The sequence below is a fragment of the Stenella coeruleoalba genome (genome assembly GCF_951394435.1).
Source record: "Stenella coeruleoalba genome assembly, chromosome: 20".
NCBI classification, from domain to species: domain Eukaryota; kingdom Metazoa; phylum Chordata; class Mammalia; order Artiodactyla; family Delphinidae; genus Stenella; species Stenella coeruleoalba.
Genome location: NC_137166.1, coordinates 52,315,413 through 52,341,290, shown reverse-complemented (window position 1 = coordinate 52,341,290; position 25,878 = coordinate 52,315,413). Strand labels below are relative to the sequence as shown.

The window sequence follows — 25,878 nt, the reverse complement described above, 5'->3', positions numbered from 1 at the left end:
CTCATCACAAGGAAAATTTTTTTCTAACTACTTAAGGTGCTGGACGTAAATCAGACTTATTGCGGTGATCACTTTGCAGTGTATATAGACATCGAATCATTATGTGTACACCTGAAAGTAATATAATGTTATATGTCAATTACACCTCAATTTTAAGAAATTCAATATTACGTGTGGCCTTGATGGCTGGTAAAATTGGGAGTCCCTATAATGGCCTAATCACAAGTCCTTCCACCTGCCCCGCTACCAAAGATAAGGTCCCCTAACCAATAACCCTCTGTATCCTGGGGACCAGACAGGGTACCTGCTTATCCCTATCTAGTAGGCTTCAGTTACCTGCTAGTCCTTGGAATTATTTAAAACAAACCAATCGGGAGTTCCCTGGTGGTCCAGTGGTTAGGACTCTGCGTTTCCACTGTAGGGGGCATGGGTTCGATCCCTGGTCAGGGAACTAAGATCCCGCATGCCATGTGGCGCAGCCAAAAAATAAATAAATAAATAAAACAAACCAATCACATCTTCCTGCAGGAACCAGGGGTCACCTCATCCTCTTGTTACTACTAGGCTTGCCTCTCACAGCTGCAGCTTGTTCATGCCATTCCTGAACGCAACCCCACTGTGACTCTCTGTGCCACGGTGTCTGCCTCCCTCAGGCTGTGAACATTTGTGACTAATAACATGCTTTCTATCGCATCTGTCCAGGATCAGGTGTGGTGTGTTAGGCCATCTCCATAACCACAGGGCAGGATCCCTGCCCCCCTCACCAATGGGGTCAAAAGGAGGTGATTAAAGCACTACTGAGTTCTTAAAATGTGACCAGTCTGAGGAGTCAAATTTTCAATTTAATTCGATTTCTTTTAAATTTAAAACCAGTCACTCAATTAATTATTGGGGAACTTTTAAGTATGTTTGGATCAACGTGGGGATGTTAATCTACTTTTTTTCACAGAAGAAGTTATGAAACACAAATGCAGATGAAGTCCTGCCAATGAAAATTGAGCATCTGAATTGAGACGCGCCTTAAGTGTAAAATACACAATGGATTTTGAAGGGGAACCATGGCAGGGCAGCCTGCCTTGGAATGCAGCAGCACAGAGGCAAATGGAGCCAGGAGGTGGAGAGAGGCAGAGTACTGAAGCTACTGCTTGAGCACGCGGATCCAGCCATGCCTGAAGCTTACACATTCTAGAGTCTCCCATTAATTCGAAAGCCAAAAGAAAAAGTATTCTTTTTGCTTAAGACACTTGGAGCTGAGTTTTGTTTTGTTTCATTTTTTCCAATTCATGGCCAAAAGAGGCAGGGTTTGCTGAAGCAAAGGAGTGTGGGGTAAACAGAAGGGGTGGGGGAGGCGGCCTCGGGCGCACGGGGCCAGACCTGTATGTGCTGCTGCAGCCTCCGCTTCTCGGTTTGCAGCTGGCGGCTGCACTCCTCCTCCTCGCCCACACGGGCCTCTAGCTCCGACACCACCAGTTCGAGCTCCTGCTTTCGGGCTGCCAGCCGCCCCCGGGTCTCCTCAGTCTCAGCACACAATTCTGCCTCTGCTCGCAGTTGCTCTGCCAGGCGGGCACGCTCCTCTTCCAGCTGGGGATGGGGTGGGAGGTCAGCGTCCGTTAGGTAGTGCTCCCAGGATGGCCCTCAGTGGAGCACAAGGTCCCTCCTGCCCGCTGAGTTACTTTGCCCTTTGAGGCCTGGGGGGCAGGAGGGAGAGACGGAAGACAGTCCCCCATCCTGCTCTTCATCTCAGGATGACCCCTAGTCACCAAGTCAGACCCCTGGAGGCCTCCCTCTCCCTCACCTCCCTACAGCCCATCAGTCCCCAGCTCCATCCCTCCTGCCCCCCTCCTCTCTCCCCATAACCCTAACAGGCTTGAGCCTCATCCTCTCCCAGTGGACTCTCTACCCGCTCTCCCAGCCTCCAGTCTCTCCATCTCCAGTCCATCCTCCAAATAGCCCCAGGGAGGACGTTCTATCAGCTCACAGTGCATTTAATACTCCTACGCCTAGAAATTTAACCAAAGGAAATAATTCTGAAAAAACAAACAGAAAAATGCTCAAGAAGGGGTTTGCTTCAGCGTTATTTTAAGATTCCAGAAATACTGGCAACAGTTAAAAGTCCACCGCCTGTGTAGGATAGCCCAGCCCCTGCCCTGCCCCGATGCTGGACCAGCCTCCTGATCATCTTGGCTCTGCAGCAACCAGCCCCACCCCCACTCAATACCCTGGCGACATCCCCAGGGCCCCGCTCCCAGCATCTCGCTGCTCAACCACACCAGTTTCCGCCCCCATTCGGCCCCAGTAAACCTCGGTTCTCCGCCAGCCCGCAACCTACCCCTACCCACGACCCAGCTCAGCTGGAAGCCCCGCCCACCATCGGCTCCTCCCACCGCCACGCCCTCACCCGGGGACCTCGCCCCTTACCTGCGCCACCCGGCCCTGGAGCTCGCCCACCTCGCGGGCACTCTGCTGCTGCAGCTCCTGCACTTTCTGTAGTTCCTGCGCCCGTGCCTGCAGCACCTCATCCTGCCGCGTTACCTGCAGCAGTGGCTTCACCTAGGGGGACAGGAGGGATGGTGGGTGACTGGCTCCCACCGTGGGAGGCCGCTGGGCTCAGGAGCTAAGAACTCACGCTCTGAGCAGGGCCGCATTCCTGGGTTCGCATTTCAGCTCCTCTACTACTGGCCTTGTGACCTCATCAGTCGGAATGAGTGAATGACTTCACATTTGCCAACAGCCTAGAACAGTCCGGGGTACATTACAAGCAGCACTAAATGTGTCCCTTTTTTGCTACAGGGTCCCTTGGCCTACAGGAGACACTGTGCCTCAAAGTTCTCGGTCCAAGGTCCATAGTGAGAGACGCACTTTACACTGTGTGATTCCAGGCTGGAGTGACAGGCCAGCCCCCCCCCACCACATGAATAACCGAAATGAAAGTTTCACCAAACCACCCTCCCCTTTGCTAAGCGGGATATACTCTGCTCACATCTGTTCTATTGCTTTTCTTTGGTTCTCCTCAACTCCGATTCTTCTCAACTTCTCTACTGTATTTGATTCTATTTTATTATCTTCCTTTCTGAGCTAATTCATAGCATTTATCACAACTATAACTTTCTGTTTATTTGTGGGATTCATTCACTGATGCCTGTGTGGACCAAGAATGTTGCCGGACATCGGCCTGACATATCAGTAAACAGAGGATGTTGAGGCCATCAAGCCGTGAGCCGCTGCAGCTGCCCCCAACGGTGCACCCTGAGGGGATTCAGGATGGAGGAAAACAGGATACTGGCCCTAGGTCATATCAAAGGATTAAGGTGCATATCAAAGGAATAATTTCATTCAGCCCAGACTCTTGCATCTTCCCATTCAGAGAAAAGCGCTAAATTCATTAACTCAAGGTGGCTGGTTTTTCTTTAATTAGCAGTAATCTTGATGTTTGACTACCTGGTTTTGTTTGTTTGTTTGTTTCAAAACTCCTATATATCCCGGCTCCTCCCTTACCTCTTTGGAACAGTCCCTCAGAGCTATCTGAGGGCTGTATCCGGGGCTAAAGTCCTCAGTAAAGCCCCAAACAAAACATAATTCTCAACTTGTAGGTTGTGTATTTTTTTTCAGTGACACCTGGCAAACCACACCTCCTGTCCGCAGACCTAGGATAGGCAAACTTTTTCTTAAAGGGCCAGCTAGGAAATATTTGAGGCTTTGCAGGCTATCCTGTCTCTGTTTTAACTACTCCATTCAGCTGCTGTAACTCAAAAACAGGCACAGACAATACAGTAACCAAACCAATGGGCATTGACAAAAACAGGTGTCTGGCCCATGGGCCATAGCTTACCAACCCCTGCCCTAAACTGTGGGCTCCACGGGGCAGGGCACTGTATTTTTTTTTTAATTGAAGTATATAGTTGATTTACAATGTTGTGTTAGTTTAAGGTGCACAGCATAGTGATTCAGTTATATATAACTATATATATTCTTATATATTCTAATATATATATTTTTTTTCTTTTTTAGATTCTTTTCCATTATAGATTATTACAAGATATTGGGTATAGTTCCCTGTGTTATACAGTAGGTCCTTGTTGGTGGGGCATTGTCTGTTTTTATTTACCATTTTATTATTGTACCCTCAAAAGTTACTGGCACATAGTAGGTGCTCAGTTAACATGGGCTGAGGGCATGTAGGCTGACAGTTCAGACGTCATATTCAGAATTACACTGAACAGCTGTGTTTTTGCCTCCAAATCTCCATCCTCCTTCCTGCTCTCCAATTTCCCATTGGGAGAACACCCTGCCTCGAAGCTCACACACTTGGCTCTGCCCCTCTGCATTGGGGAGGCATGTGATGCCGGCCTGGCTCATCTGATGTGCACTGACTGGTTCTGGGATGGTCATATGACTCCAGCCAGGCCAGTGAGAGTGAAACCTGGGACTCTGGCTGGAAGTCTGTGATAAGAAAAGACCACAGTGGCCTGGTTGGTGGCCGCCATGTGGGAAAAGTCTGCAGGGATCATCATGGAGGAAAGTCACATGGGAGGCACAGAATGTCAGATAAGTAACATTGTTTGGGCCCTTGTGCGATAAAGGGTTAACTCAGCAGGTCTGGGTTGTTCAAACCCTGCATATTTCAAGGAAAGGACTGGCCCTTGGCTGGTTCCCGGGAGATCATCTCTAAACCTTTGGATTATCCTGCCTGATAAAGAGTCCTTTGTTTACCTTGACCTCTGGAGGGGCTGGAGTAACTAAGGTCAACCACGTGGACAGTCAAGGGGGTCAATCACATGCCTATGAAAACCCTAGACACTAAGGCTTGGGTAAGCTTCCTTGGTTGGCAATATTCCGTATGTGCTGTCATACAGCATTTCTACAAGAATTAAGTCCTATCTGTACAATTCTACTGGGAGTGGACAATTGGAAGCTCGTGTCTGGTCTCTCCTGGACTCTGCCCTGTGCGCCTTTTACCTTTTCTGATTTTAATGTCCATCCTTTCACTGTAATAAACTGTAACCATGAGCATAACAGCTTTTCTAAGTTCTGTGAGTCCTTCCCGTGAATCATTGAATCCTAGGGGGTCTTAGGGACCTCAACTCAACCCTAGATCCAGCTGCACCTAAAGCTGTCCCGTATCTTTTAACCACGTTGGTTTGAGTCAGATTTTTTGTCGCTTGTTACCTCAAGAATCCTGATGAACAAAAGGTGGGCTGATCAGTCCCATTTTACAGATGCACAAAACTGAGGCCCAAACCAAGAAAGTCACTTGCCCAAGCAGACCTGGCCCCAAGGACCTGTCTCCTTGCCACTTGGGCCACCTCTCCAGGTGCCCTCACCTTGATGAAGAGCCGCCACCACTGCCAGTGTCTCAGCTTGAGGTAAGCTGCACAGTTCCGCTGCATCACCCTCAGAGCACTCTGCTGCTGCTGGCGCTTCTGGAAGGCCCTGGGTGGGGAGATGGGTGGGTGGGACAATGGAGACTCAGCCCCTCCAGGCCCCGTCCCCTTAGCAAGGGAGCAAAGCTCTCTTCAATTAGTCAACCATTATTAAATGCCTACTGTGTGCAAGCACTGCTCTATTATCAGTAAATCTTGTTGGGTTCCGTCTATCAGTCTCTCTGCCCTTGACTCTCTCTGCCCTATTCCCTCCTCTCTGTCCCCACAGCCCCAGCCCCAGTTCAGCCCCAGCCTCATCTTCCACCCACTGGACCCTCACCCAGCCACCTCCCCAGCTTCCCAGCCTCCAGAGAGGGCTTTCTATGCCCACAGCTGACCCACCCCTCTCTTGCTCCTCAGTGCCCCTGGATATGGTCCCTGCCCCTCTGCCTGGTGTTGGAGGAGTCCTTTATTCTCTGATCCTTCCTCTGGGCCAGTTCCAAGGGAGAAGGAGACTCTCCTGAAAACTCCCTGCATTCCTGAAATGTACCAGGCTCTCACATCACTGGGCCTGGGCACAAGCTGTCACTCCTGCCTGGAACACCTTTCCCATCCTCCTTCATCTACCTGGTCTGAAGGGCCTCTTGCTGTACCTGTATGACCCCCATCAAAGCACATCTCGCCCTGGACTGTGACACTTTGTGCCCGTGTATGTCTCCCCCTCCAGACTGGAGTCGCTTGAGGGATTGGCCACTAAGGTGATCACACGGACCTGGTTTGCCTGGGACTTTCTCTGTTTTAGCACAGAAGATCATGCATCCTGGGAAACCTCCAGTCCCAGGCAAACCGGGATGGTTGGTCACCCTACTGCTGAGTCTAGCTCTTCTCTGAGTCCCCAGCATTGCTCAGAAGCCTCAGGGACTCTAGAACCAAGAAGCCTGGGCGTCCAGTGGCTCCATCCTTTTGTTCTCAGCCCTTCTACCATCCTGGAGGCCCTGACATCTGGAGCCAATTGATCTTCTACCATCCTGGAGCCTCCCTGACCCAGCCTCTGGGGCCATCTGGTCAACCACTCCCTGAACCAGCCTTGGCCAACGTGACCCCAAGAGATAGTGGGGAGCCGCACTTGCGAGCCAGGTATCCCCGGGCAGCTGCCTGGAAGGACACAATGATGTCTGTGACCTTCAGGTCCCGCTCTTCTTCTAGCTGGGCCAGAACCCCTGCCCGGAAGAAGATCTTGCTTTGTCCCACGCGGTAGAGGTTAGGGTCCAATTCCAGGGCCTGGATCTGTGAGAGTGGGGGGAGGGGTCATGAGGAGGAAGGGTGATGAAAGGGGAGGCTCCAGTTCAACCTCCTCCACCACCTGAGACTGTGCACACACGTTCACACTCATGCACACACCCTCAGCCTCCACCCCACACTCACCATCTTCTCACAGGCCTGCTTCCCATCCATAAAGCCCTTGGGGATGGCATTGGGTGTCAGGATCTCGTACCTGAAGTGGGTGGGGAGGGGTGGGGGAGGGGTGAAGAGTAACAGCAAACTGTCACCATGGCCAGGCACTGGGTTCAGAGTGACAAATAGCAATAATAACAATAACAACAGGAACAGTAAGAAAAACAAATATTTAAGTATTACCGAGGGCCACACACCAGGCAGAGAGCATTAATACCACCACCAATGGCAACATCATCAATATGTCCTAGGTGTGTCCACTCCTAGGACACACCACGTGCTGATTACGAGTGTTTAATTACACCAACACCATAGGTCATTGAGACGTAAAGGCAGGGTGTGTCTCGGAAGTGTGAGAATAACAACAAATAGGGGCTGATGCTCTTGAACTTATTACGTGTCAGGTCCTGAGCTAAGTGCTTTACAGCTGTTTCTTTCACATTTCTCAGTGCAACTCCAAATTTTAAAAGTACGTTTCATAAGCACACGTGTCTGTCCTCAGAGCCTTTCTCCTGCTGTGCCCTCTCCCTGGATCCTGACATTTCATTAAAAATAATGCATATTAGATGTACAACATATATGCACAAACACATATACATAATATTATATATTAATGTCATATATTAATATGCGATTTTTTTTGACTGGTGATTGGGAAATGTGTATGTGTATGTGTGTGTGTGTGTGTGTGTGTATCAGAGTTTCTCAGTCACCAGGGATCTTGCTAAAATGCAGATGCTAATTCAGTAAGTCTGGGGTGGGGCCTGAAAATGTGCATACCCAACAAGCTGTCAGGTGACACTGATGCTGCTGGCCTGGGGACCACACTTTGAGTATGAAACTGCAGACCTGCACTGTCCAGTGCAGCAGCTACTGGCCACACGCAACTACTGAGCCCCTGAAACATGGCCGGGGCAATTGGGCAACTGCATTTTTAACTGCGTTTCATTTTAACTAAGTGAAATTTAAATTTAAAAACTGAAGCAGGGGGGACTTCCCTTCCCTGGTGGACCAGTGGTTAATACTCTGCGCTCCCAATGCAGCGGGCCCAGGTTCGATCCCTGGTCAGGGAACTAGATCCTGCATGCTGCAACTAAGACCCAGCACAGCCAAATAAATCAATAAATATTAAAAAAAAAAAACAAAAAACTGAAGCAGTGTAAAATATTTTTCTGTTCAACACAACTTCTTTCTTTTCTTTTTTTTGGCCGCTCGTCTTGTGGGGATGTTAGTTCCCCAACCAGGGACTGAACATGCGCCCTCAGCAGTAAAAGCAGGGAGTCCTAACCACCGGACCGCAGGGAGTTCCCACAATTTCACTGTTTTGATAGGACTACATTTCACTTTGACCACTGGAAATTCAGTGTCTGAACTGAGATGTGCTACAGGTGTAAGACATACACCAAATTTCGAAGATTCGGTAGGAATAAAAGAATGCACAATGTCTCACTACTAATTTTTTATATTGATTACATGTTAAAATGATCTAATATCTTGGGTGTACTGGGTTAGATAAACTCTTGGTATCATTAATTTCACCTGTTTCTTTTTACTTTTAAAAATATGGCTACTAGAAAATTTTAGATTGTATACGGGGCTCACATTCTTTCTATTGCATGGTGCTGCTATATACAGCTTGCAGGAAGCAGAATTTTTGTCATATTCACCATATTACTGGCTTATTATATGTTAATATTTTTTCCTTCTCTCCTATTCGACTGCATTTTTTAGAAAATAAACTTATTTATTTATTTATTTATGGCTGCATTGGGTCTTTGTTGCCGTGCGCGGGCTTCTACTCTTTGTTGCGGTGCGCGGGCTTCTCATTGCGGTGGCTTTTGTTGTGGAGCATGGGCTCTAGGTGCACGGGCTTCAGTAGTTGTGGCGCGCGGGCTTCAGTAGTTGTGGCTCACAGGCTCTAGAGCGCAGGCTCAGTAATTGTGGTGCACGGGCTTAGTTGCTCCGTGGCATGTGGAAATTTCCCAGACCAGGGCTCGAACCTGTGTCCCCTGCTTTGGCAGGTGGATTCTTAACCACTGCACCACCAGGGAAGTCCTTGACTGCATTTTTATAAGAAATGCCGATTGCGATACCCAGATCGCAACATAGTACTCTATGCCCTTTCTCTTGGGGAGTCCAGTGAATGGGGGCATTGCTCTCCCAAATCACAGAGGAGAAAGCTGAGACTCAGTAACCAAAGGAACTTGCCCGGAGGCCCCGCCCCTCCACTCGCGCTGAGGCCCCACCCCGACCCTTCCCAGAAGTAGCAGTTGGGGTGCTTCGGATGCAGGCACCCAAGCCCTACCCCACCCCATGCCGCTCACCTCTGCCGGAATTCCTGGAAGAGGATGCGGTTGGGAAAGCCCTGGCGACAGATGCGGATGCCCTCCAGGACGCCGTTACAGCGCAGCTGGTCCAGCACCAGCCGCGGCTCCAGCTTCCCAGCCTGCAAAGAGCAGTCACAGACATGCGAGGTCAGTGGCTGCCACACGGGGGCGCCACTCACTGGATGGCAGCCGTCAGGGGAACTCAGGTGGATGGCAGTTTGGGCAGGTCAAAAATGGTTGGCAATTTCATCTGGTTCAACCTATCATTTACTGAGCACCTACTACATGCCAGGCAGAAATGCCTGCCCCAGGGAGCTCACTGTCCACTGGGAGAGGTCGACAATAAATGAGGTCAAGACATCACAAACGTCAGGAGTAAATGAGTACTAAGTGCTGAGGGGCAAAGAGCAGAGGGGAGGGAGGACGGAGAGTGCTGAATTTGCATAGGACAGTCTAGGAAGGCGATGTGTGAACAAAGCACGGACATCATTATTTTTGGTAGTTAGCTTTCATTGCCTTTTCTTTCTCTTACCTGCTTTTTTTCCCCCCAAAGTAATACACAAATGGTAAAAATCTAAACACTACAAAAAAATTCAAATTACACATTCTGAAAAACAACTCTTGCCTTGCCCAGGCCCCCAGAGTGGTCAACACAATACCCAGGTTTTTATGGAGCCTTCTAGATCAGTTGTTCTCAACCCAGACTACACACTGGAGTCCCCTCACATGCTTAAAAAAGCAAAAACAAACAACAAACAAAACCAAAAAAAAAAAAAAAAAAAAAAGCCCTGGCCCCAGGCTAGGGCAGAATATAAATATCTGGTAGGGAGGAGGGTTAAAAAATGAGAACCACCATTCTGTATCTTTTTCAAGGGCTATCTAAGCATATATGTACTTATTCATCCATCAAATGTTTATTAATACTCACTGTCTGCCACACAATGTGTTCTAGGCACTGGGGACTCAGCAGTAAAAAAGGCGATAAAAGCCCCTGCCCTCAGAATGTTTATGTCCCAGCAAAAAGGGAGTTTCTGTTTATTTATTATTATATATGTTCCCTATTCCTTGGTAATAACACTTCCATTCTGTGGGAGGGAGGGCGCTATTCCTCCCCCTGTGCTGTCAGTCCATGAGTGGCTAGGACTGACCTCATCCTGGCTCCAGACATGGTCATGTGACTCAGGCCAGGCCAATCAGGCTGGTTCAAGGGTGGGCACAAGAGCCATCCTAGGCCAGTGAAAGCCAGCCCTGGGACTTCTGCTACATCCATGCTGCCAGAGGCTCTCTCTTTCCTTTAGGGTTGCTGAACTGAAAGAATGAAAGTCTGGAGCCATTGGTGGCTGCCGTGCCACCCTGAGAATGGAGACAGAGATTCATCGGAGAGGAGGCAACACATAGAAAAGCAGAGCCAAGCAGAGGAAAAAGATTCCTGACGTCACCGTTTGAGCACCTGGATCCAACTATGCCTGAACCTAATCATGGAATCGTCAATTACGTGAATCTATGCATTCTCACTTTTTTTTTTTTGGCCGTGCCCTGTGGCTTGTGGTATCTTAGTTCCTCAACCAGGGATGGAACCCGGGCCCTCGGCAGTGAAAGCGTGGAGTCCTAACCACTGGACCGCCGGGGAATTCCTGATACATTCTCACTTTTGCTTAAGCCATCTTAGTGGCTCTCTCAAAAGAGCCCCAAGGAAATGGCTGAAAGTAGCTGGAAATTGGAAATAATATATAGGATGGTCTCACAGTAACATTTTGGTTTTTTCCCTCCCTCCCTCCCTCCTTTCCTTCCTTCCTTCCTTCCTTCTATCCTTCCTTTCCTCCTTCCTTCCTCCATTCCACCCTTCAACAAGACATTTGGCAGGCTTGAGTGGGGAGGTGCCCAGCAAGGTCAGGAGACTGATTACGTAAAAGGGGACTGAGAAAACTCGTAAATGTGTGCTGTATTACAGGATCTCACTGTTGCTAAAAAGAGATGCTGGACTGGAACTTGACATACTGGTGGGAACTCGTAGTTTTCAATATATAAAGATAGTCATAGAAATAAACATAGATGTTACGTGTATGTACACATGTATGTGTGTACATGTATATACATGTGTATGCATGCATGTACGTTAGTGTGTACGTACATAGCTCTATTTACGGAGAGGTCCTGGGAGTGACACCTTGATACCATGGAGCACCCAGATCTTGGACTGTAAGCACCATTCTCCACTAAGGCTCTTTGGAGAAGTGGCTGAGTCCATGTATGCCGTATTTCATCAAATAAAAGCCACTATCAATTGTAAAACACACTGTTATCTTCTATACCACCAAGAAAGAAAAGCTCTTGTCGATTAAACTCGGACAGGCCTTTGATTGTAAGCCACATCCCAACTTCAGAGATGCTAAAATGTCACTATAAAGGTGTCTTAGATTTGATAAAATATGGTATTTACAGCTATGAGAAACACAGATCCACCTACTCAATAACCTCAGCTCCTGCTTTCTGAGGACAGTATAAGCCCCAGGCACCTAGTTTCACCTTCTATGCTGACCCTTCTCTACAGGGCCTATTCTCTGATTTTCCCAACAAGAAAACTTATTGGTGGCCTAGGAGGCCAGGCACGGTCTCCCCACACTTACATGACACTCCCAGCTCCAACGGTCTTTTTTCCATCCCTTGTACCTTTCATGCTCCAACCAACCACTGGGCTTCTGCACAAGCTGTTCTCTGCTTAGAATACCACTTATCCTTCCAAGCTCAGACCTCACCTTCTCCAGGGAGCCCTCCCTGACTTCACTGTATTCCCACTACCTGGCACTTAGTAGGTGCTCAGTAAAACTTAAGTCCTATGAATGAATGAATTTTCCTAACAGGGCATTGAGCCTGGGAGGGAAAACAACTTGCTCGAGGTCACACAGCCAGTCAGAAGCGAGCCTGGGGCCAGACATGGTTCCAGCCACATCCAGCGACTGGGACTTTACCCACTGCCAGAGTTGCCATCCCTCCCTGGGCTGGGTCACTCACCCTCTTCTCGTGGTTGGGGATGATACAGCGGACGAAGCTGGGGTTGGTGTTGCTGAGTGTGGCCATGAGGCGGCTCAGGGACTCCTTGTAGAGCTGTCCCACCGTCCGGAACATGCCCCGGCGTGGGCGGCCACCAGGCGGGCCATCCCCAAGGCTGTTCACCTGCTCCAGCCCCACGATGCCCTCCACTGTGGAAGGAGGAAACAGATGTAGAGAGAGAGTAAAGTCAAAGGTCAGTTTTATGAGGCTGGGTTGGCCAAAGGTCAACGATCTTATTATTTATAGGACCTGGCACTTTACATATGAAACACCCGTCACAGCCTAGTAAGGTAGGTGTTATCAGCCCATTGGACTGACCAGCAAACTGAGGCTCAGAAAGATGGAAGACTGTGCCCAAGGCCACACAGCTTAGGATCTGAAGACCCAGGATCTGAACCCAGGCAGTATGAATCTTCTTGAACCCTGGTCTCTGACCCTTCTTTTCCATTTTCCTTATCGGCAAATGATGATGAAGATAGAAAATGCTTCCTTAGCACTTATTCTCTGCCAGGCACTGCTCAAAGCACTTGACATACATCAGCTTATTTATAAGCCTATAAAAATCATTCCCATTTTATGGATGAGGAAACTGAGGCACAGAGAGGGAAAAGGGCGATAACTACAGCTGCATTTTCAGGAACTTGAAACAGTGTCACATTAACAATGTAATGAAGTCTGGCTTTATTACGATATTTGAAATAAGGCAATGTTTAAAATAAGGCAAAAAATTAAAAATACATAAATAAAAAGAAATGAAAAAACATAAAATAAAATAAGGCAAACTGCCTCCATAGTCACCATTTTCCCAGAAAGGCCTGATTTCATGATAATTTTTTTTCCCTATTGTCATTTGATGCTGTCACTTCAACTAGTGAGAAACATGCACTCCTTTGTCTCAAATTCTATGTACTGAATCCTTCCCAGTTTCTCAAGAACCTGCAGCTGGGGCAGAAGCTGATGGCCTGCAACCCCCAATCACGAGGGTTATCACGGTCAACTAGATAACTCGCTCTGAGGGCAGTGCTTGGCACACAGTGGGGGCTCAGATATGGCATTTTTCCTCCCCAGGTTCAAGTCTCCCTCCTACCGCCATGCTCCTAGTTATTATCAAAAGGATAATTATCATTTATTAAGTTCTTATAGCACAGGTAAGAGCAGAGGCTCTGGGTTCAAATCCCAGCTCTGTCCCTTACTGGCTGTGTGACCACAGGCAGGTGACTTAACCCCTCTGTGTTTCCATGTCCTCAACCGTATAACAGGGGTAACAGTACTAACAGCTGCCTGATTAGGTGGTTCAGAGGATTCCATGTGTTAATAATGGTGAAAGGGCTTTGCACAGTGCACAGCACACAGTAGGGGCTCAATTAGTGCCAGCTGATACTATCACAGTTGTTTGCACTTTTACATGCGGTTTAGTTAGAAGAAGGCCTTGTGCTGCTACAAAGAGTCTGGAAACTGCTAAGGGAGCCAACAGGGGGTGGGGACAGGAAAGAAGAGGGAAAGATCTCTGTATGGTAAGGAAAGGGGATACACGTTCAAAACCAGGTTCCCGGTCCAAAGGGCCCACCCTCCTCGTCTGGCAAATCTCACCCGTTGGTGCACAGCAACACCCACCCCCTGACGGAGAAATGGCAGAGCCGCGCCTCCCTGAAGATCCTGGGGGTGACGGTGGGAAGGAGCCCAGGAAAGAGAACTGCTGCAAGCCCCCGTGTTCTGGGTGGGGGTGAGGACAGAGGGGGGGAGAGGCAGGGAGACGGGATGGGAGGTGCAAAGGGAGCAGCATGAGAAGAGGCAGGAAGAAAAAAGAAGAAAGGGTTATTAGTCAACAGCGCAGAGCAAAGCAGGAGGAGGAACCTGATCCTGGCCATGAACTTTTAAAGCCAGGGAGACTGTCCTGTTCAGCTTTATGAGGGCATCAATGTTGGTTGAAAGGGCGAATGCCCCCTTCGAATTTAATACCCGGGGGGAAAAAACTTCTCTCCCTATAGGTTGAGTCTGTATCTGTTTTATTAGGTATGCCCTTTTGCCCTGGCCACCAGGAAGCTCAAGGACTAACTCAAGGCTCCCACCCAGCTTGTTGAAGAGAGTTTGTCTCATTTGCCTTTTCCCCTGGGCTTCCAGGATGTTGGGTACCCAACTCTGGGCTGTCAGGATGCCCGAAAGCAAAGCCAACTCTGGGCTCAGGGCAGCTGTAGTAGAGATTGATGCAGAAATGGCCCCAATCCCCCACCCCTCTCTGTGACTTGCAGCTCCTTGAATCTGGGCTGGCCTTGTGACTTGCTTTGTTCAGAAGAACTGTGGAGGAAATAATACTGTGTGGGGTTCCAGTCCGGGACTCAAGAGGCTTTGCCACTTCTACTTTCTCTCTTGGAACACTTTTGAGAGCCGAGCATATATAGGGCGGAGCATGTGAAGGATTAGGGGGAACATCATGTGCCCATGAACATGGCACAAGTTTTAAAGAAGTTGACGGGGAAGATTTTCAGTCTGAAGGAGATGATTCTCGGCAGAATCTGGTTCTGTTACTGAACATCAAACAATGCTTTTCAATCCCTCTTGTATAAACTATATGAGATACTAACATCAAATTTCCCTGTCTAAAATCAGCTCACCATATCAAGGTGTGCTATGCCCTTTTGCTCTGTGAGTTTGTTTTGGGAATGACTCATCTTGCTTATTCTGTTCTCTTGTCCAATTGCATGGGCTGGCGCTTCTACTACTATGCTTTTCACTTCAGTAAAAGATTAAGGCAAACTGACAGATTCTGGAAACCCAGAATCAGGAAACCAAGATGCTGGTTCTGTCCGTTTTATAAAATCATCTCTCAAACCTCCTCTAAGGATGGAGGGCAAGGATGGACAGGGCTTGCTGGTCTGAAAGTGTCAGTCTGAAAAGACTGATGGCCAAACTCACACGGGCCTTGTTGGAGCAGGAAAACTCCAAAACTATACCTGGGTTTTTGCTCTTTTTTTTCTTCCCTGAATCCCTGAAGGGAACTTTGGGAGAGATCAACGAAAGCAAAGCCTAAAAGTTGACTAACCTGTAAATACTGCCCTTCCGAGTTCTCTTGTTGTTATTAATTCTTTTTCAGTCGAATCTCTTGATTTTTTTTTTTTTAGGGATCATATGCCATCTACAATTAATAACTTCATTGCTTCCTTTTGAATATTCATATACCTATTTCTTTTTCTGGTCTGATTGCATAAACTATTATCGCCCAAACAGTGTTTCACAGCAGTGTTGACAGTGGGCATCCTTGTCTTTTTCTGATTAAGGAGGAGTGTTTTATCATTGAGTGTGATGCTGGTTTGAGATATCAATCAAGCAATCACTAATTGGAATCACTACTGTAAGGCTGTCTGGCCTACTGGCACCAGTTCTGCCTCTGAGCTGACAACTCAGGTCTGGAACAAAAGTGTTCACACTGTGAGTTGGGAGAAGGGATGCACAGAGCTCCAGGGACAGGGCCTGCGGAAGCTGGTCCTTACCGTCTTTCCAGATCTCTGCCGTTAGCCGGTCTGTGCTCTGGTGAAGCAAGGCTGCGACACTGTCATTCAGAGGGTCCATGTTTTTCATCAGCCACTCATTGGCCTTGTAGTCAACCTGAATGAAATTGGGCACAGGAGGGTGGCGGGATGGTGGGTTCACCAGCACTGCTGATTTCCCAGGGAGCCTCTCAGAAGCTCTGAGATTCCCAGCTCTGGGGCTCACCACTCAGGAGAGAGCACTGGTGGACACCTTGTGCCCATATCCTGAACTGCACCCACCCGCAGCATGGTCCCTCTCCCTTTCTGTATTTCCCTTAAGAGGACTCTGCCCACCTCTGGGACCTCATCCACCAACACTTCTTTCCTTATTCATTTAGCCACTCTGGTCCTCAAACGTGCAAGCTCATTTCCACCTCAGGATTTTGACCCCTGCCGTTCCCGCCACCTGTGATTCCCTCTCCGTGGATTTTCACGTGGCCAGCTCCCTTCCATGGAATCACAGTCTTGACCACCACGATTCCCTGCACGCGTTCCCCCCCCACCAGATGGTGGCTTCCAGAGGCCAGGGCCTGAGTCTGACTCACAACCAGCAGAGGACTGGGCACACAGGAAATCTTAGCAAATGTCTGGAAAACAACTGAGTTCTAGAACAGAACACATGGGTCTCCTACCCCTCAGCCTTTGTGTATGCCGTCCCCTCCACCCATTCTTTTCTGGCTACGGGTTACTCATCATTTATTTTATTATTATTTTTTAAAATATTTATTTATTTGGCTGCACCAGGTCTTAGTTGTGGCATGCAGGATCTAGTTCCCTGAGCGGGGATCAAACCCAGGCCCCCTGCATTGGGAGCATGGAGTCTTACCCACTGGACCACCAGGGAAGTCCCTACTCATCATTTAGACCAGGGATTGGCAAACAATGGCCTCCCAGCCAAATCCACCTCCTTTTATAAATAAAGTTTTAGGGACCTTCCTGGTGGTCCAGTGATTAAGAATCTGCCTTCCAATGCAGGGGACGCAGGTTCAATCCCTGGCTGGGGAAGTAGGATCCCACGTGTCGCGGGCCAAGTAAGTCCGCCCGCCACAACAAAGAGGCCACACAGGGTGCGGCAACTGAGACCCGACACAGCCAAAAATAAATAAATAGGACTCCCCTGGTGGCGCAGTTGTTAAGACTTTGCCAGCCAATGCAGGGGACACGGGTTTGAGTCCTGGTCCGGGAAGATCCCACATGCCGCGGAGCAACTAAGCCCGTGTGCCACAACTACTGAGCCTGCGCTCTAGAGCCTGCGAGCCACAACTACCGAGCCCGCACGCCATGACGCCTGTGTGTTTAGCCTGTGCTCTGCAACAAGAGAGGCCATTGCAATGAGAAGCCCGCGCACCACAACGAAAAGCAGACCCCGCTTGCCGTAACTAGAGAAAGCCTGCGTGCAGCAACAAAGACCCAATGCAGCCAAAAATAAATAAATAAATTTAAATAAATAAATAGATAATTTAAAAAATAATAAAATAAATAAAGTTTTATTGGAATATGGCCTTCATTTATGTGTGAACTTGTGGCTTCTTTCGTGCTCTCATGGCAGAATTGAGTAGTTGCGCCAGAGACTGGCCCACAGAACTGAAACTATTCACAGAAAATGTTTGCTGACCCTTGATTTAGAGTTCAGATCAAGCATCACTCTCCTCTGTGAGACCTTCCCTGGGATTGCTCCTCTGGACTTTGACACTATCCATAGCTGGTCCCATTAAAGCACTTATCGGCCTTATATCCCGATGGTCTGTCTTCATCTCCCTCCCAGATAAGGAACTTTGTGAGGACAGAATCATATCTGACGTGGGTCCCCAGCTTTGCTCAGCACAGGGCTGAGCCCACAAAAGGCATATGTTGGCCAAATGAGTGAATAAAATGCACCTAATTCTCCACCTGGTGAACTCCTATCCATCTCTTGAAACCCACTGCAAATATCCCCTCCTTGAGGAAGCCTTTGCTGACTTCATCAGACAGAGTCCTCACTCCTCCAAGGGCTTTCCTACCCCTGGCCTGGCTGTGACTTGTCCCAGTGGACACCAGGTGGCCCCTGCTTTCCCTCTGCACCCTCCCTTCATCCTCACTCCCACCCACAGCCCCCAAGGCTGGCCCCTGCTCCCTACCTTGCCCGCATAATGCAGGACGCTGAAGTCGGCCTGATCCCGCAGAGTCCTTGGCCGCTGGAATTTGGGGTGACCACCCTGCTCTTGGGCCACCTTCTCCACAAAGGACTTGTCTGTGGCCTTTGGGAACCAGCACTCCTCATCCAGCAGAGCGAGGAGCCCAGGGGGGTTGGCCTGACCATTAACAGAGGAGGGCAGAAGAGTTAAGTCAGATCCCCAAATACTGGACACTTAGGTTGCTGCTAATTTTTAGTTCTTGTGCCACTTGGGACCTACGAGCAAACACGAGAACAACCGTTATAGCCATCGATTAGCCCTTTGATTCGAGCCACGCCCTGTGGCAGGCATGTTCTGGGTTCTAATCATCCAGCAGCCACAAGGATCTATGCCATTTTCCCCATTTAACCGATGGAGAGGCCTGAGGCCGGTGGGGTGAGGAGCTGGACCAAGGTCACGTGGAGGGTGGAGCAGCCGTGGGCTCACCGGCCGCTCGATGAGGTCGATGCAGGGCTGCAGGTCGAGGCCGAAGTCGAGGAAGGTCCAGGGGATGCCCTCGCGCTGGTATTCCTCCTGCTCCAGGACAAACATCGTGTGGTTGAAGAGCTGCTGCAGCTTCTCGTTGGTGTAGTTGATGCAGAGTTGCTCGAAGGAGTTCAGCTGCGGGGGGGAGGGACAGATGAAAGAGGGGGACAGGGACCCGGAGGGGGCAGGAACCCGGGGGGGACAGGGACCCATAGAAAGGGGAGCAGAGACCCAGGGAGAGGCGAACAGGGACCCAGAGAGAGGGGGACAGGGAACCAGAGAGAGGGGGACAGGGCCAGCGTGATGGAGCCCTCCCAGCCCCCAGCCAGGCACAAAGCGCAGACCTGGAAGATCTCAAAGCCGGCGATGTCCAGGATGCCCAGGAAGGAGGCGCCTTGGCGGGGGCTACGGTCCAGCGCTCGGTTGAGGCGCAGGACCAGCCAGCGGAAGAGGCGCTCGTAGGTGGCCTTGGCCAGGGCCTCCAGCGCAAAGTCAGCCTGCAGGTCAGGGCACACAGTGAGGGCCCAGCCTGCACATTAGTGCCCCCCGACCCCGCCCTGCCGGCAAGGAGACACTGGGTGTGGACGGAGCCCCATCATGGTTCGTCAAGAGCAGCGACTTTAACAACAGCAGATCATTAGTGACGCCCTACTGTGCGTCGGGCACTGTGTGAAGCGCTTGGGGGCACATTAGTTCATGAATATTCCACCCAACCCTTGAACCAATTTCCGCGGAAGAACAGGTAAGAGGGTGGAATCTGGAGACCAACATCTAGATTGGAATCCTAGCTCTGCTACTTAGAGGCTGTGTGACCTCAGGCATATGAATAAACCTCTCTGTGCCTCAGTGTCTTCATCTGTAAAATGGATCCTATCAATAGTACCTTGACTGAGAGCAGAACCCAGGTCAGTGTGATCCCCAAGCTCATATCCGTCACTGTGCCTTCTCTGTCCTAGCACCTCGAGAGCCCAGCCTGGGGTCAGGCAGAGGCCTCTGCCCCAAAACTGGAATTCTGAAAACATCTAGTCTGTTTTCACCTCTCCCCACCCTCACTGCCACCACGCTTATCTGTGCTGCTGTCATCGCTTGCCGGCACTGTGACAGCGGCCTCCTTGTGTCTCATTGCTTCCACTGGGTCCCCCTGGACCCAATTCTCCACACAGTAGACAAGGGAATCTTTATAAAGACAAACTGAACCAAGTTATTCCCTGGCTTAAATCCTCACTGGCCTCCTGCTGCACTCTACATAAAACTCACCTCCTTATTGTGGCTCCTAAGACCTCATGTGATCTGTCCCCTTCCAACCTCTCTGACTGCGGCTTCTACCACCCTCTCCCCCACTGTCTAGTCTCACTGATCTCCTTAACGTTCCCAACTTGCCAAGCTTGTTCCAGCCCCAGGGCCTTTACACATGCCCTTTGTCTTGAACCATCCAAGTCTCAACTCCAATGTCACCTCTTCCGAGAAGACTTTCCCAAGCACCTCAATCCCCTCCTTTGAAGAAAGCACCCGTTTCTTCCTTTATTATCTGATTCCCTACTACAGCCTGAGCTCCCTGAAGGCGTGGTCTTTGTTTCCATGACTGCCTTTATTCTAGCACCTAGACCAGAGTCGGTAACTGAACAGACACTCAGCAAAAGTTTGTTGAGTGAGCGAGAAAAAACTGGCATAAGCCGCTTAAAAATCCAGGGCCCTCCCTGCGCCCACCTGCCGCCAGCCTTGCCCACCTGTTCCTTGGTCTGTGCTTTCTGCACGTAGTCCCGGCCAACTTTGATGCGGGGGGTGAGCAGGGCGCGGGAGAAATCTGTCACCCCCAGGCCCAGGAGGCGGCAGAGCTTCTGCGCAGCTGAGGGCGAGAGGCACCAAGATGTGATCAGCACTGGGAGGTGGGGACAGTGCAGAGGGGGGGAGGGGGGAGAGGGTGCCACCCCCCACCGTTGGTGGAACACCAGCCTTTCCTGCTAGAGGCATTACGGGTCCTAAAGGTGTGTGCATTCTCCAGCCCAATAATTCTCCTCCTGGAACCCTAAGTTGGCAAAAATAATTCTGGATGTGGGCAAAAGCTGGACTAGGAGGATGTCTGTCACAGCACTGTTTACAATGGGGAAAACCAGGAAGCAACCTGAATGTCCAACAGCTAGGGGTTGGTTAGAGAGTCAGGGTGCATCCATTTGAACAAATGTTCTGCAGTCACTAAATATTATTATTATAAATAATAATTATTTATAACATTATTATTACTAATTAATAATATAAGCATTATAAATAATTATTATTTAATAAATAAATAATCATTATAAATTATTACACGGTACACTTAAGACATGTACATTTCATGATTTGTATGTTTCACTTCCAGTCCATGAAAGAACTGTAAACAAACATTGGATGCCAGTAAAGATATACAGGCTGAAGGGTCTGTACCAATATCTGAGATTTTGAAACGCGCCAGAAAAGGAGATGGATGAACAGAGGATGCAAAGATATTCGATAAAGCAAGCGTAGTAAAGTGTCAGTGGTAGAATCTTGGTGGTGGATCTGGGTGTTTGGTATAAAATTTTTTGAACTTTTCTATATGTTGGAAAATGTCTCAATAAAATGCTGGGGGAAAACTCTTGGAATAAGAGTTCAGTGAGGTGGCCAAACCTAAAAGAAATCTTTAAAAATTCACTGCTCTTCCCTATTTTTGTGGGAATAAAAAATTGCCAAAATGTTAATAGCTGTTTTGGCAGAAGATGGAGGAAGGGTTGTGTGGGCAGGTGTATTTCTTCTTTCGACTCTGAATTAAAATGATCATTAAGAAGTGTTTTTGAGCCTCTATCACTTGCGTCACAGGAAGATAGTTACTACAAATACTCAGCTCCAGCAAAAGAGAAAAACACTGAGGAAGAGACACATTAAAATGTCAACAGTGGTTATTTCTGAGAGGTGATGAGGATTTAAATCAATCTCTCTCTCTCTCTCTCCCTCTGATGCAATTGCAATTTCTAATTCTTCTACAGTGATTCTGCATTATATGGGAATATTTAAAAACTGAAAAAACAGCATGGAGTACTATGCTGCCAGTAACAGGGTGACTTAACAGGGTTCTAAGCCCTTGGTGTGTACTTTGCCAGCCGGTGGAGCCTGGGGGCTGCTTCTCCAATCAATGTTTGCAAATGCAGAAAAGGAAATACAAGGGATTCCAAAGGAGATTAATTATACTGACATACAGTTCTCCTCACAGAGCCCAGGTGAAGCAACCCCAGTAGAGTTCTAGTTAATAACCTTGAAAAGTTACCCCCATTGCATTAAGGGGGTGGGGGGAAAGCAGGTTTCAAAACAGTTTATAAGGTCTGACCCCAATTTTGAAAATCAAACGAATGAGTATGTATGGCACACCTGCTGCGTGTGTGAACCTGGCCCCCAGATGTCACAGGGACAGCTCAGATCAGTGACATCGTGAGAGATGCCCCTTCCTTCATATGTTCTGTGTTGCACAGCTTTTGAAAATAGCCCATAGGGTGTCATAATCAGGACAGAAAGCTCTTCCCATCTCGAGGGGAAGGCGGTGTAAAGCAAGATTCCATTTCTGTGATAATTATTTCCACATTGATACAGACGTAGAACAAAGCCCAGAGAGAAATGCCCCCAAGAGTGTTAGCAGTAATTACGGGTAATTTCCCTGCCTTTATACTTCCCTGTCTTGCCATATTTTCTTCCCCATTCAGATTGTATTATTTTATAATAATAAAGAAGCAAAGCTATTTCCATTTTGATAAAAAAAGGAATATCAACTATACTTCTGCTGAAAGGCAAAAAAACCCCAGAAGTATATATACGCAGAGCGCAGAGGCCAGGAGGAGATATGGCCAGTGCTAATGCTGGTTTTCTGGGAGGGGCTGGGATGATAGAGGATCCTGCTGTCTGCACCCCCTTCCACCTTGGCACACTGGTGTTGTTCAAATTTTCAGCAGAGCTCACACTTTTTATAATCAAGAAAAGAGTGGACGGTGTTATTTTGGTAAAGATTCAGCAAAGGGCAGGAAATCAGGGTGGTCCTGGATGGGAGGTGGGTCTGGCTGGGAAGGGAGGATGCTCTGTACGTAGGTGGGTAGCAGGCCATGTGGTGGTACCTGTGTTGTCAGGCATGGAGGCTTGATCGGTGTTCCGTTCTCTCTTCAGGACAATGTTGCCAAACTGGAGAACGGCCGAGACCATCCGCAGCATGGCTAAGGGGCAGCAGAGACACAGATCAGCGAGGCTCAGGGTCCTGACATGTGGTCTGAACTAGCCCCTTAGAAATCTAGCTTAAACAAGGACCTACTGTATAGCACAGGGAACTATACTCAATATCTTGTAATAACCTATAATGGAAAAGAATCAGAAAAAGAATAGATATATGTATATGTATGTATAACTGAATCACTTTGCTGTACACCTGAAACTAACACAACATTGTACATTAACTATACTTCAATTAAAAAAATAAGACAATAAAAAAAAGAAATCTAGCTTAAAAACCTTATGTCAAGTTATACCACCACCTGACACCAAGCAGGTCTTAAATACATGAACGGATAAATGAATTCTGTATTTTATTTTATTTTTTGGCCACACAGCGTGGCACGAGAGATCTCAGTTCCCTGACCAGGGATTGAACCCGTGCCCGCTGCAGTGGAAGAGCGGAGTCATAACCACTGGACCTCCAGGGAAGTCCCTGAATTCTGTATTTTATATTCAAAGTTTGCTTTATCGTCATTTGGTGTCTGCTCATGTCCATTTTATAGAGCAATGCATAGAAGATTTAAAAGGATTTAGAGAAATGAATGAGGAAGATCTTTAGCAATATGGAAACATTTCTAAAATATCGAGTAAAAAATTCGAGGTGCAGAATGGTATATATGGCAACCACTATCTATGCAAAAAAAAAAGGCAGAAAATGTCAAGGTCAGTCAATTTTCCTTATTCTTGGTAATTATGTTCTATAGCGTCACCTGAAACACTGAATTATCGAATGTGAACAAACGTTCCTATGGGGGAATACAGGTTTGGTTCCTGGGAGCCTCTGGTCACATTTTCATCAACTGATCAATGCATCACCTTGGTTTATGTGTGTTTCTGTTTAAACACACCTTATCTGATGGGAATGTAAACTGGTGCATCACTATCTAAAACAGTATAGAGGTTCCTCAAAAAACTAAAAATAGAATTGCAGCAATCCCACTCCTGGGCATATACCCAGACAAAATTCTAATTTGAAAAGATACAAGCACCCCTATGTTCACAGCAGCACTACTTACAAAAGCCAAGACATGGAAGCAACCTAAATGTCCATTGACAGATAACTGGATAAAGAAAATGTGGTACATATATACAATGGAATACTACTCAGCCATAAAAAAGAATGAAATAATGCCATTTGCAGCAACATGGATGGACCTAGAGATTATCATAGTAAGTGAAGTAGGTCAGAAAGAGAAAGACAAATATCATATGATATCACTTATATGTGGAATCTAAAATACGACACAAATGAGCATATCAATGAAATTGAAACAGACTCACAGACACGGAGAACAGACTTGTGGTTGCCAAGGGGTAGGGGGGTAGGGGAGGGAAGGAGTGGGAGTTTGGGATTAGCAGATGCAAACTAGTGTATATAGGATGGATAAACAACAAGGTCGTACTGTATAGCACAGGGAACACTCTTCAATATCCTGTGATAAACCATAATGGAAAGGAATATGAAAAAGAATACACACACACACACACACACACACACACATATATAACCCAGTCACTTTGGTATACGGCAGAAATTAACACAACATTGTAAATCAACTATACTTCAATAAAATTTTTTTAAAGACATCTTATCTGATATACAGCATTGATTCACATTGAACTCACAACCAACATTCACTACAGCTGGAGTCTGAAGGAAGCTCTTCTCACACACGTATTTTCTCTGTAAAGCACATCACAGCCTTCCTGCTCTTAGGGACACCGGACAGCATTAAGCACTACATTTAGGGGGACATTTCAGACAGTGAAATCACCAACCAAAAAGCACCCCAAAAGTGAAAAGCATGGCACTCAACAGACTGTAGAAAGGACAGTGGTTTACAGTATGGGCTGGAACAAGAAGGCTGAATGTCACCCCGTGAGACTTCAGTTGGGTGCACACTGGGCAACTCAAAACTTTCACTCCTCTATGCATGACAGCAATGGCCACAAAAGCACCAGGATATCTGGTTTGGGGGTTACGAATAAATGTCGTGTGTAGGTGAATTCTCCAACTCGGACATCGTAAAAGAAGATCGATTGTATTAATATTTGCACGTCTGCGCAAAGCGGCTAGAAATCTCGCCGTGAGTGGGCAATGCTGCCCCCTAGAGGACGTCTCGGGAACGTGCAGGGGTTGGTTAGCATAGGGATGGGGGCCACCCTGGCAATGTTTCTGGATGCCACAGAGACTGGGCAGGTGGGAACCAGAGGCGTTGCCCTTCTGTATCACAAAGAGTTGCCCACATTCCGTTTGATTGCGAAACGTCCCAGTGGACATTCACGTCTGTGAAATCATGGTTTGGAATGCTCTGAGACTAACCCCAGCAGTTTTATGTATACACACAAAAGTGTTTTGTGTTTGGTTTTAATACACAGTGCATTTTCTAGGAGGATAGTCACTGAGGAATCCGAGGGAAGGCTGGTCTTGGTTTTGTTCAGAACTTATCAAGATTTGGTCATCGCGTCAAAGCCTCCTCGTCTCCACCCGCGAAGCTGCCCGCGGCTTGGAGTGGACCATATAACACGCCTACATCAGGCTGGGCTCCTGCCTGCTGCTTTCGAAGTGATGCTTCAGACCAGCGCCAACACCCAGCTACCTCATCCACGTTCCTCCTAGAACAGTCTTCACGATTTACGGATTGAAAAGGACACCGATCTATTTTCACTTACTCCGTGCCAGGTCCTGTTCCAAACACTCACAAATGACCTCATGTCACCTTCGGAACAACTCACTGAGCCAAATCCTGCAATAGCATCTTGCGATGGGAAACACTAAAACCCCCATTTGACAGACAGGGAAACCGAGGCACATTCGGGTAATCAACTTACCCAGGATCACCCAGCTCATAAGCGGCATGGCTGAGACACACCCGGCGGTCTGGCCCTGGGGTCTGTATTCTTAACGGCCGTGCAGCCCTTTCCGTCCCTCTTTCAGCATAAAATTCGGACGTTTGTACGAACGTAGAGCACACACAGAAAAGCACACAGAGCACCTCCATGCCGCGCAGTGAGATCTTACAAAACGAACACACCAGTGCGCCAGCCCCTCGGAAGCCCCCTTCTGGCCACTCACTGAATTCGGACAGACGGCACACTCACAGGATTGCAAGGAAGAAGCCAGGTTCAAAAGTGCACGGACTGTACGGGTCTGTGTGTTCCAAATTCAAGAGCGGGCGAAACAACTCCATGTTGTTAGATGCCAACACAGTGGTGATGGGGGTTGCGGCGAGGGGAAGGGGCTTGAGGGGGG

The 25,878-nt window shown here is 48.2% G+C and overlaps 1 protein-coding gene across 4 annotated transcripts in view; it reads right to left on the bottom strand.

Annotated features, from left to right (window-relative positions):
• MYH14 (myosin heavy chain 14) overlaps nucleotides 1–25,878 on the bottom strand; it is a 91,046-nt gene that overhangs the window by 37,662 nt on the left and 27,506 nt on the right. For all 4 annotated transcript variants that reach the window (XM_079908547.1, XM_079908550.1, XM_079908548.1 and 1 more), the window contains 13 exons: nucleotides 22,475–22,570; nucleotides 20,087–20,205; nucleotides 18,704–18,856; nucleotides 18,321–18,494; nucleotides 17,838–18,011; nucleotides 15,682–15,796; nucleotides 12,155–12,342; nucleotides 9,140–9,261; nucleotides 6,786–6,855; nucleotides 6,487–6,647; nucleotides 5,322–5,430; nucleotides 2,419–2,550; nucleotides 1,375–1,581 (listed from right to left, as the gene is read on the bottom strand). In XM_079908547.1, coding sequence (XP_079764673.1) covers nucleotides 1,375–1,581; nucleotides 2,419–2,550; nucleotides 5,322–5,430; nucleotides 6,487–6,647; nucleotides 6,786–6,855; nucleotides 9,140–9,261; nucleotides 12,155–12,342; nucleotides 15,682–15,796; nucleotides 17,838–18,011; nucleotides 18,321–18,494; nucleotides 18,704–18,856; nucleotides 20,087–20,205; nucleotides 22,475–22,570 — 1,820 coding nt within the window. The remainder of the gene's footprint in view (nucleotides 1–1,374; nucleotides 1,582–2,418; nucleotides 2,551–5,321; nucleotides 5,431–6,486; nucleotides 6,648–6,785; nucleotides 6,856–9,139; nucleotides 9,262–12,154; nucleotides 12,343–15,681; nucleotides 15,797–17,837; nucleotides 18,012–18,320; nucleotides 18,495–18,703; nucleotides 18,857–20,086; nucleotides 20,206–22,474; nucleotides 22,571–25,878) is intronic.